Source organism: Ovis aries, chromosome 1 (assembly GCF_016772045.2).
Source record: "Ovis aries strain OAR_USU_Benz2616 breed Rambouillet chromosome 1, ARS-UI_Ramb_v3.0, whole genome shotgun sequence".
NCBI classification, from domain to species: domain Eukaryota; kingdom Metazoa; phylum Chordata; class Mammalia; order Artiodactyla; family Bovidae; genus Ovis; species Ovis aries.
In genome coordinates, this window is record NC_056054.1 from 135,055,881 (window position 1) to 135,068,658 (window position 12,778).

General features: G+C 38.1%; 1 protein-coding gene across 1 annotated transcript; it reads right to left on the minus strand.

Annotated features, from left to right (window-relative positions):
• Positions 1-8,324: 8,324 nt before the first annotated feature.
• LOC114112591 (ATP synthase F(0) complex subunit C2, mitochondrial) lies at positions 8,325-11,995 on the minus strand. The gene has a single exon (XM_027963831.3). It carries the CDS (start codon positions 11,958-11,960, stop codon positions 11,355-11,357), a length of 606 nt encoding a protein of 201 aa, XP_027819632.3. The 5' UTR covers positions 11,961-11,995; the 3' UTR covers positions 8,325-11,354.
• Positions 11,996-12,778: the final 783 nt, after the last annotated feature.

Below are 12,778 nucleotides of genomic sequence, written 5' to 3' on the forward strand. Positions count from 1 at the left end.
AGTCTGACACAACTGAGAATACATACAGAGTAAAATTAAGGAAATTGTAAAGCATTTTAAAACAACTTTAAAATAATAATAGGCTAATGTGGGATGCATCTAGTAAATTAAGAAAAATTCTGCCTGATAGCATGAAAATCATATAATTGATGTTATAATCAATCACAGTGAATGACAAATAAACAATCCAGCTTCAGTATTATGCTACACATTGTATTCTGTTTATATGCTAATCTTCTTTTCACGTGCATCTCTTCAGTTCAGTTCGGTCACTCAGTCATGTCTGACCCTTTCGAACCCCATGAATCGCAGCATGCCAGGCCTTCTGTCCATCACCAACTCCCGAAATTCACCCAAACTCATGTCCATCGAGTCAGTGATGTCATCCAGCCATCTAATCCTCTGTCGTCCCTTTTTCCTCCTGCCCCCAATACCTCCCAGCATCAGTCTTTTCCAATGAGTCAACTCTTCGTATGAGGTGGCCAACGTACTGGAATTTCAGGTTTAGCATTATTCCTTCCAAAGAAATCCCAGGGCTGATCTCCTTCCAAATGGGCTGGCTGGATCTCCTTGCAGTCTAAGGGACTCTAAAGCATCAGCTCCAACACCACAGTTCAAAAGCATCAATTCTTCAGCATGCAGCCTTCTTCACAGTCCAATTCTCACATCCATACATGACCACTGGGAAGTCCATAGTCTTGACTAGATGGACCTTAGTCGGCAAAGTAATGCCTCTCCTTTTCAATATGCTGTCTAGGTTGGTCATAACTTTCCTTCTAAGGAGTAAGCATCCTTTCATTTCATGGCTGCAGTCACCATCTGCAGTGATTTTGGAGCCTAAAAAAATAAAGTCTGACACTGTTTCCACTGTTTCCCCATCTATTTCCTGTGAAGTGATGGGACCAGATGCCATGATCTTCATTTTCTGAATGTTGAGCTTTAAGCCAACTTTTTCACTCTCCTCTTCCCCTTTCATCAAGAGGCTTTTTAGTTCCTCTTCACTTTCTGCCATAAGGGTGGTGTTATCTGCATATCTGAGGTTATTGATATGTCTCCCAGCAATCTTGATTCCAGCTTGTGCTTCTTCCATTCCAGCGTTTCTCATGATATACTCTGCATCTAAGTTAAATAAGCAGGGTGACAGTATACAGCCTTGACGTACTCCTTTTCCTATTTGGAACCAGTCTGTTGTTCCATGTCCAGTTCTAACTGTTGCTCCCTGACCTGCATACAGACTTCTCAAGAGGCAGGTCAGGTGGTCTGGTATTCCCATCTCTTGAAGAATTTTCCACAGTTTATTGTGATCCACACAGTCAAAGGCTTTGGCGTAGTCAATAAGGCAGAAATAGATGTTTTTCTGGAACTCTCTTGCTTTTTCCATTATCCAGCGGATATTGGCAATTTGATCTCTGGTTCCTCTGCCTTTTCTAAAAGCAGCTTGGACATCTGGAATTTCATGTTTCACGTATTGCTGAAGCCTGGCTTGGAGAATTTTGAGCATTACCTTACAAGCATGTGAGATGAGTGCAATTGTGAGGTAGTTTGAGAATTCTTTGGCATTGCCTTTCTTTGGGATTGGAATGAAAACTGACCTTTTCCAGTCCTGTGTATCTCTTAACAAGATTTTAATAGAAGAATGTTCAAAGGGAAATTAAAAAAAAAAAGGAAAGATAGAAAGATAACCCCCCCAATAAAAAAGAGACTAATAAATATATCTTGTTACCATTTATTTTCATCATCTACTTCATGTAGTAAGAAAGGTAAAAACATAATTTTCTTCTGAAAGATTTTCTTATGAAGATATTAACTGTTTAAAACAAAGGTGATGTTATTTGAAGTTTTAGCATATATTGAATTGAAATATGTGAACAGAAATCTACAAGGGATTGAAGAATGTAAATGAGACTATGCTTTGAAACAAACTAATATTTTATGAAGATAAAATTTAATTATTAAATGAGGATATCTTAAAATCTATGGCAAAATTAGTTTTAAAAAGTGATATAAATGATAACCCAACAAAGGAGATAATAAAAATCTTTAAAAATACTCAGTGTAAAGTAGATTGACATAGAGAAAAACTAAAGAAAGATGAAATGGAATAAATAGGAAACAGCCAAAAGATAGATTTAGTACAACTGTAATAATAGAATTGACTGGTTTTATTTCCTTGCAGTCCAAGAATTTCTCAAGAGTCTTCTCCAGGACCACAATTTGAAAGCTTCAGTTCCTAGGCACTCAGCCTTCTTTATGGTCCAACAGTCATATCCATACATGATTACTGGAAAAACCATAGCTTTGACTACACAGACATTTGTCAGCAAAATGATGTCTTTACTTTTTAATACACTGTCTAGGCTTTTCATAGCATTCCTTCCAAGGAGCATACATCTTTTAATTCCATGGCTGCAACCACAGTGTGCAATACTTCTGGAGCCCTAGAAAATAAATTTGTCTCTGCTTCTACTTTTTCCCCTTCTATTTGTCATGAACTGATAGAACTGGATGCCAAGATCTTAGTTTTATTTTGTATTGAGTTTCAAGCCAGCTTTTTCACTCTCCTCTTTCACTCTCATCAATATGTTCTTTAGTTCTTCCTCAGTTTCTGCCATTAGAGTGGTACCATCAACATATCTGAGGTTCTTGATATTTCTCCCAGCGATCTTGACTCTATCTTGTGATTTATCCATCCTGACATTTTATAAGAGGTACTCTGCATATAAGTAAAATAAGCAGGGTGATAATATGTAGCTTTGTCATACTGCTTTCCCAGTTTTGAACCAGTGATAGTGTTTCTTATTGACCCACATATTGGTTTACCAGGAGACAGGGAAGATGATCTGGTATTCCATCTTTCTAAGAATTTCCCACACTTTGTTGTGATCCACACAGTCACAGGCTTTGACATACTCAGTGAAGCAGAAGTGGATTTCTTTTTTTTTTTTTAAGTTCCTTTGCTTTCTCTATGATCCAAAAAGTGTTGGCAATAAATATTATCACCCTATCAATCAAAAGATAGACATGGTACAACTATAATCAAATTGCCAACACCTGCTGGGTCATCAAAAGAGCAAGAGAGTTTCAGAAAACATCTATTTCTGCTTTATTGACTATGCCAAATCCTTTGATTGCGTGGATCACAATAAACTGTGGAAAATTCTTCAAGAGATGGGAATACCAGATCACCTGACTTGCCTCTCGAGAAACCTATATGCAGGTCAGGAAGCAACAGTTAGAACTGGACATGGAACAACAGACTGGTTCCAAATAGGAAAGGGAATACATCAAAGCTGTATATTGTCACCCTGCTTATTTAACTTCTATGCAGAGTACATCATGAGAAATGCTGGGCTGGAGGAAGCACAAGCTGGGATCAAGATTGCTGGGAGAAATATCAACAACCTCAGATATGCAGATGACACCACCTTTATGGCAGAAAGTCAAGAACTAAATAGCCTCTTAATGAAAGTGAAAGAGGAGAGTGAGAATGTTGGCTTAAAGCTCAACATTCAGAAAATTAGGATCATGGCATCCAGTTCCATCATTTCATGGCAAATATATGGGGAAACAGAGGAAACAGTGGCTGACTTTATTTTTGGGGGGCTCCAAAATCACTGCAGATGGTGATTGCAGCCATGAAATTAAAAGACACTTATTCCTTGGAAGGAAAGTTATGACCAACCTAGAAAGTGAAGTCGCTCAGTTGTGTCTGATTCTTTACTACCCCATGGAATATAGCCCACCAGGCTCCTCTGTCCATGGGATTTTCCAGGCAAGAATACTGGAGTGGGTTGCCATTTTCTTCTCCAGGGGATCTTCCCAACCCAGGGATCAAACCCAGGTCTCCTGCACTGCATGCAGATGGTTTAACCTCTGAGCCACCAACCTAAACAGCATATTAAAAAGCAGAGACATTACTGTGTCAACAAAAGTCCTCTGGTCAAGCCTATGGTTTTTCCCGTAGTCATGTATGGATGTGAGAGTTGGACTATAAAGAAAGCTGAGCACTGAAGAACTGATGCTTTGGAACTGTGGTATTGGAGAAGACTCTTGAGAGTCCATTGGACTTCAAAGAGATCCTACCAGTCCATCCTAAAGAGATCAGTCCTGGGTGTTCACTGAAAGGATTGATGTTGAAGCTGAAACTCAAATATGTTGGCCATCTGATGTGAAGAGCTGACTCATTGGAGAATACCCTGATGCTGGTAAAGATTGAGGGCAGGCGAAGAAGGGGACAACAGAGAATGAGATAGCTGGATGGCATCACCGAATCAATGGACATGGGTTTGGGTGGACTCTGTGAGCTGGTGATGGACAGGGAGGCCTGCTGTGCTGCAGTTCATGGGATCACAAAGAGGGGGACATGACTGAGTGACTGAACTGAACTGAACTGATGATACAATTAAATATAAGGCTAAAGATATGTTTAAACATCAAAGGTTATAAAAGATGTGCAAATTAAATACTAATCAAATTATATGTTGATATTAAAAAGTTGACTTCAGAATATGGACTCTAACCAAGAAAAATCCAGATCAAAATATCACTTTCCAGAATAAATAAGAATTTAGAATGCATATGCACCTGATTACAGAGTTGGGTAAATATAAAAACTGAAAAAAATAATCAAATTAATAATTGTGGTTGGAAACTTCAATGCTCATTTCTTAGTAGTTGACAAAGCAAATAGATTGAATAGCAGAAAATAAACAATAGACCTCAACCAAAGACAGAAAAACATGACAAAGTTGAAAGGTTTAGAACATTATAATACTACCTTGAGAATGCATACTATTTTCTAATTCCAGTAAAAGTTTAAAAGGTACACTATATTGCATACCATAAAACATTTTCATAAATTTAAAAGAATTAAATATATACAAAGTATGTTTTCACATCATTACTGAATTATACCAGAAATAGCAGGATAAATTTTAAATGATTTCTAATTGAATCTCAGCAGTGGCCACAGGACTGGGAAAGGTCAGTTTTCATTCCAATCCCAAAGAAAGGCCATGCCAAAGAAAGCTCAAACTACCACACAATTGCACTCATCTCGCATGCTGGTAAAGTAATGCTCAAAGTTCTCCAAGCCAGGCTTCAGCAATACGTGAAGCATGAATGCCCTGATGTTCAAGCTGGTTTTAGAAAAGGCAGAGGAACCAGAGATCAAACTGCCAACATCCGCTGGATCATGGAAAAAGAAGGAGAGTTCCAGAAAAACATCTACTTCTGCCTTATTGACTATGCCAAAGCCTTTGACTGTGTGGATCACAATAAACTGTGGAAAATTCTTCAAGAGATAGGAATACCAGACCACCTGACCTGCCTTTTGAGAAGTCTGTATTCAGGTGGGGAAGCAACAGTTAGAACTGGACATGGAACAACAGACTGGTTCCAAATAGGAAAAGGAGTAAGTCAAGGCTGTATACTGTCACCCTGCTTATTTAACTTAGATGCAGAGTATATCATGAGAAACACAGGAATGGAAGAAACACAAGCTGGAATCAAGATTGCCAGGAGAAATATCAATAACCTCAGATATTCAGATGACACCATCCTTATGGCAGAAAGCGAAGAGGAACAAAAAGGCTCTTGATGAAAGTGAAAGAGGAAAGTGAAAAAGTTGGCTTAAAGCTCAACATTCAGAAAACGAAGATTATGGCATCCGATCCCATCACTTCATGGGAAATAGATGGGGAAACAGTGGAAACAGTGTCAGACTTTATTTTTTGGGGCTCCAAAATCACTGCAGATGGTGACTGCAGCCATGAAATTAAAAGCTGCTTACTCCTTGGAAGAAAAGTTATGAGCAACGTAGATTCAAAAGCAGAGACATTACTTTGCCGATTAAGGTCTGTCTAATTAAGGGTATGGTTTTTCCAGTGGTCATGTATGGATGTGAGAGTTGGACTGTGAAGAAGGCTGCGTGCTGAAGAACTGATGCTTTTGAACTGTGGTGTTGGAGAAGTCTCTTGAGAGTCCCTTGGACCTCAAAGAGATCCAACCAGTCCAGTCTAAAGGAGATCCACCCTGGGATTTCTTTGGAAGGAATGATGCTAAAGCTGAAACTCCAGTACTCTGGCCACCTCATGCGAAGACTTGACTCATTGGAAAAGACTCTGATGCTGGGAGAGAATGGGGACAGGAGGAGAAGGGGACAACAGAGGATGAGATGGCTGGATGGCATCACTGATTCGATGGACGTCAGTCTGAGTGAACTCCGGGAGCTGGTGATGGACAGGGAGACCTGGCGTACTGCGATTCATGGCGTTGCAAAGAGTCGGACACGACTGAGCAAGTGAAGTGAACTGAACTGAACTACTTCATAAATGCTATAAAAATAGAAATCAATAAAATACTGATAAATGAAGAATGATAAATGGAGATATAGACCATATTCCTTGACTGAGAGATTAACAGTAATTTTCTTCATAATAATCTACAAATTTGAGGCACTAGAAGGACAAGCACAACACTGTAATATCATTGCATATAAATAAGGTAAACTTAACCAAGTATACTTGCAGAAAGGCAAATAGTTGTTAATACCAAAAATAATTTTGTAAAAAACCAATATTGCAGGATTTTCACTGCTTGATGTTCAGGTCTATAATAAAGCTACATTATTCAAATAGGTTGTTACTTGGAGAAAGGATGGACATATAAATTGATAGAATGGTATAGTGTATCAGAAGATACTTTCTCATATATTTTGTCAGTTTATATTCACAAAAGAAAAAGAATACTCAGATATTAGTAGAAAATGCCTTTAACTGTAAATAAATGAACATGAATCCCATTTTCAAATTCTATACACAAAATAAGTATTCAAAATGAATAGTTACTAACTAACTAATAGTTGCTAACTAACTAACTACAGATAAAACCTATATCTGTGAGTCTTCTAGAAGAAACCACAGAAAACATTTTTGATACTTTTGGTTAAGCAAAATTTTGTTAGATATGATGCCAAAAGTCTATTTAAAAAACAAAAATGACAATGTGAGTTTTATGAAAATTAAGGAGGGCTGGTCTTTAAAGAGACTTAAGTGAATGAAAGAGGGAAAATAAACAGGAAAAATATTGTCAGTTACAAATCACATAATGTGTTCATAATATAAGAAGAACATATTACATTTAAAAATAGCAAATAACTCAGTTTAAAAAGTGGGATACAGAGTTGAAGATGTAAGTTGCCACAAAAATGACATGGATAACAAACATGCAAATGAAAAATTAAGATAGTCAACATCATTATTCATTAAGGAAATGTAAATTAAAACCACAATGAGCTATATAAGAGCATCTTTATTTACTCAATAAATATTTATAACACCTAAAAATACCACATTGAGATATCACTGTATAAATATTTTAATGGATAACATTTTAAAAATTAAAACAAATCATAAAATACTGAGTACTCATAAGGATATGGAAAAGGATAAATTCACACATATCAATGAAGGGAATTCAAAATATTTTGACCACATTCAAAACTATTTGTCATATTTTTATAAAGTCGGTAATTTGCCCCCAGGGAAATGAAACCTATGTTAACACAAGCCCTAGGTGCAGATATTTATAGTGATTTTGTCAGTGCTAAAACCTAAAACCAACAGAAATGTACCTTAGTTATGGAATGGGTAGGTAACAAACTCATAGAGGAGGCAATAACATAAAAGAATCTTAAACACATTGTCATAAGTGTAAAGCAAGGTAAATAAAATGACAAATATGTATAATTCTATCTATGACTTTTCTTGCAATGACAAAACTTTATGTATGCAACTCAGAACATGAAAAATCTGAAGGATTTATAATATATGTATAACTATTTGCATATAAGGTCTTCCTTGTGACTCAGTTGGTAAAGAATCTGCCTGCAATGCAGGACACCTGAGTTCAATCCCTGGGTTGGGAAGATCCCGTGGAGAAGGAAATGGCAACCCACTTCAGTATTCTTGCCTAGAGAGTCCCATGGACAGAGGAGCCTGGTGGGCCACAGTCCATGGGGTCACAAAGAGTCTGACACAACTGAGTGACTAACACACATTTGCATATCAATTAAATATTGTTGTTCATTCGCTCAGTCATGTCCGACTCTTTGCAACCCCATGGACTGCAGCACACCAGATTTCTCTGTGCTTTACTGCCTATCTAATGTAAATCTATAAATGCAAACATGTATATGTATATTGTATTTAAAATTTCATAAATACAGAAAATAGATTAGTGGTTTCCAGAGATAGACAGGGGTGGGAACAGAAATGAATGAATTGTTTTGGAGGATTTTTTTTTTTTTTTTTTTAGTTTAAATACATTGAATTTATTTTTTTATTTATTTATTTTTTTTTTAGTTTTTTATTTTTTAAATTTTAAAATCTTTAATTCTTACATGCATTTCCAAACATGAACCCCCCCTCCCACCTCCCTCCCCATAACATCTTTCTGGGTCATCCCCATGCACCAGCCCCAAGCATGCTGCATCCTGCGTCAGACATAGACTGGCGATTCAATTCACGTGATAGTATACATGTTAGAATGTCATTCTCCCAAATCATCCCACCCTCTCCCTCTCCCTCTGAGTCCAAAAGTCCGTTATACACATCTGTGTCTCTTTCCCTGTCTTGCATACAGGGTCGTCATTGCCATCTTCCTAAATTCCATATATATGTGTTAGTATACTGTATTGGTGTTTTTCTTTCTGGCTTACTTCACTCTGTATAATCGGCTCCAGTTTCATCCATCTCATCAGAACTGATTCAAATGAATTCTTTTTAACCGCTGAGTAATACTCCATTGTGTATATGTACCACAGCTTTCTTATCCATTCATCTGCTGATGGACATCTAGGTTGTTTCCATGTCCTGGCTATTATAAACAGTGCTGCGATGAACATTGGGGTACATGTGTCTCTTTTCCATTCTAGTTTCCTCGGTGTATGCCCAGCAGTGGGATTGCTGGGTCATAAGGTAGTTCTATTTGCAATTTTTAAGGAATCTCCACACTGTTCTCCATAGTGGCTGTACTAGTTTGCATTCCCACCAACAGTGTAGGAGGGTTCCCTTTCTCCACACCCTCTCCAGCATTTATTGCTTGCAGATTTTGGATCGCAGCCATTCTGACTGGTGTGAAGTGGTACCTCATTGTGGTTTTGATTTGCATTTCTCTAATAATGAGTGATGTTGAGCATCTTTTCATGTGTTTGTTAGCCATCCGTATGTCTTCTTTGGAGAAATGTCTATTTAGTTCTTTGGCCCATTTTTTGATAGGGTCGTTTATTTTTCTGGAGTTGAGCTGCAGAAGTTGCTTGTATATTTTTGAGATGGAGTTGTTTGTCAGTTGCTTCATTTGCTATTATTTTCTCCCATTCAGAAGGCTGTCTTTTCACCTTGCTTATATTTTCCTTTGTTGTGCAGAAGCTTTTAATTTTAATTAGATCCCATTTGTTTATTTTTGCTTTTATTTCCAGCATTCTGGGAGGTGGATCATAGAGGATCCTGCTGTGATTTATCTGAGAGTGTTTTGCCTATGTTCTCCTCTAGGAGTTTTATAGTTTCTGGTCTTACATTTAGATCTTTAATCCATTTTGAGTTTATTTTTGTGTGCGGTGTTAGAAAGTGATCTAGTTTCATTCCTTTACAAGTGGTTGACCAGTTTTCCCAGCACCACTTGTTAAAGAGATTGTCTTTACTCCATTGTATATTCTTGCCTCCTTTGTCAAAGATAAGGTGTCCATATGTGTGTGGATTTATCTCTGGGCTTTCTATTTTGTTCCATTGATCTATATGTCTGTCTTTGTGCCAGTACCATACTGTCTTGATGACTGTGGCTTTGTAGTAGAGCCTGAAGTCAGGCAAGTTGATTCCTCCAGTTCCATTCTTCTTTCTCAAGATTGCTTTGGCTATTCGAGGTTTTTGTATTTCCATACAAATCTTGAAATTATTTGTTCTAGTTCTGTGAAAAATGTGGCTGGTAGCTTGATAGGGATTGCATTGAATTTGTAAATTGCTTTGGGTAGTATACTCATTTTCACTATATTGATTCTTCCAATCCATGAACATGGTATATTTCTTCATCTATTAGTGTCCTCTTTGATTTCTTTCATCAGTGTTTTATAGTTTTCTATATATAGGTCTTTAGTTTCTTTAGGTAGATATATTCCTAAGTATTTTATTCTTTTGTTGCAATGGTGAATGGAATTGTTTCCTTAATTTCTTTTCTACTTTCTCATTATTCGTGTATAGGAATGCAAGGGATTTCTGTGTGTTGATTTTATATCCTGCAACTTTACTATATTCATTGATGAGCTCTAGTAATTTTCTGGTGGAGTCTTTAGGGTTTTCCATGTAGAGGATCATGTCATCTGCAAACAGTGAGTTTACTTCTTCTTTTCCAATTTGGATTCCTTTTATTTCTTTTTCTGCTCTGATTGCTGTGGCCAAAACTTCCAGAACTATGTTGAATAGTAGCGGTGAAAGTGGACACCCTTGTCTTGTTCCTGACTTTAGGGAAATGCTTTCAATTTTTCACCATTGAGGATAATGTTTGCTGTGGGTTTGTCATAGATAGCTTTTATTATGTTGAGGTATGTTCCTTCTATTCCTGCTTTCTGGAGAGTTTTTATCATAAATGGATGTTGAATTTTGTCAAAGGCCTTCTCTGCATCTATTGAGATAATCATATGGTTTTATTTTTCAATTTGTTAATGTGGTGAATTACATTGATTGATTTGCGGATATTGAAGAATCCTTGCATCCCTGGGATAAAGCCCACTTGGTCATGGTGTATGATCTTTTAATGTGTTGTTGGATTCTGATTGCTAGAATTTTGTTGAGGATTTTGCATCTATGTTCATCAGAGATATTGGCCTGTAGTTTTCTTTTTGTGACATCTTTGTCAGGTTTTGGTATTAGGGTGATGGTGGCCTCATAGAATGAGTTTGGAAGTTTACCTTCCTCTGCAATTTCTGGAAGAGTTTGAGGAGGATAGGTGTTAGCTCTTCTCGAAATTTTGGTAGAATTCAGCTGTGAAGCCATCTGGACCTGGGCTTTTGTTTGCTGGAAGATTTCTGATTACAGTATCAATTTCCGTGCTTGTGATGGGTCTGTTAAGATTTTCTATTTCTTCCTGGTTCAGTTTTGGAAAATTGTACTTTTCTAAGAATTTGTCCATTTCTTCCATGTTGTCCATTTTATTGGCATACAACTGCTGATAGTAGTCTCTTATGATCCTTTGTATTTCTGTGTTGTCTGTTGTGATCTCTCCATTTTCATTTCTAATTTTATTGATTTGATTTTTCTCTCTTTGCTTCTTGATGAGGCTGGCTAATGGTTTGTCAATTTTATTCATCCTTTCAAAGAACCAGCTTTTGGCTTTGTTGATTTTTTTTTTTTCTTATTAATACAGTATTTATTTGTCTTCCTTCTGTCAGGCCCTGAGCCAACCACCTTCCCCAGGTTGCCTGGGGAGGTACAGAAAAAGAAACATACAGGGCAGACGAGACACGGGAGAAGAACTATGGGAGGTGGAAACGGCTCCTTCACATGGCGTAGAAAGGCCACCATCAGGCAAAGAGCCCCATGGCCTCCGAGAGGGCAAAGCCCAGAATAGGAGAAGAGCTGCTGCTTCAGAGAAGGGTTCCTGGCATAACCAATGATGAGACTCCCAAACACGGTCCCAATTCCAGCTCCAGAGCCAGCCCACCTGGCAGCCCCAGCTCCAATGAACTTGGCTGCTGTGTCGATGTCCCTTGAAATGGCACTGGTTTGGAAACTGCGGCTAGGAGTCAGTGAGGTGGTCAGGGGACGGGGGACTACTGCCAAGCTGCTGTGGCTCTCATCTGTCAGTGTCTCTGGTCGTCTTACCACCACTGCAGACAGTGATCGGCTCAATAGTGTAGAGGTTCTCCTGATCAAGGAGGGGGTGGAGACGAACTTGGCGCAAGTGTACATTTTCAGGGGATGAAGGGAGCTGCTCCCAGTGCAGAAGCCATTGAATTTAAAAGTATTGAACATATTGGAAGAGCGTAAACTTAAGGGGAATATTTAAGTACAAAGCTGTGAAGCTCGCTCAGTCTTGTCCAACTCTTTGCGACCCCATGGACTGTAGCCTATCATGCTCCTCTGTCCATGGGATTCTCCAGGCAAGAATACTGGAGTGGGTTGCCATTTCCTTCTCCATTAAGTACAAAGAGGAGAGAAGAATTTTAGGGGTGATAAGAGAATTCTATCTTTGTATCAACTCTATGTCAAAGACTGGTATCACAATCCTAAAGACAGAATTTTTTATATGCATGTTGTACCAGGTGCCGACATCTGCTCCAGTCAAATGTAGTTGGGTACAGATTAACATAGAGTTTCCCAGCTGGCACAGTGTTAAACAGTCCAGCCGCCAACACAGGAAACTCAAGAGACGTGCGTTTTATCCATGGGTTGAGGAGATCCCCTGGAGTAGGAAATGGCAACACACTCTAGTATTCGTGCCTGGAAGATTCCATGGATAGAGAAGCATGGCGGGCTACAGACCATGGAGTCACAAGAGTCAGAAATGACAGAGCATGCCCAGATTAATATGTTGATATTTTTGGCTGGGAGAAGGGATGTTCTGTAAAATATACCTCCCATTTAACGAGATTCATGACTTCATTAAAACTTGTTTCAAGGGAAGAAAGTAAATAATGTAATTGAAATTGCCTGTTTGGAAATAATTATGTTAACTGTGGCAATGACATAAATTCCTATGAAAATTACAATGCCCAACAAAATTAGAA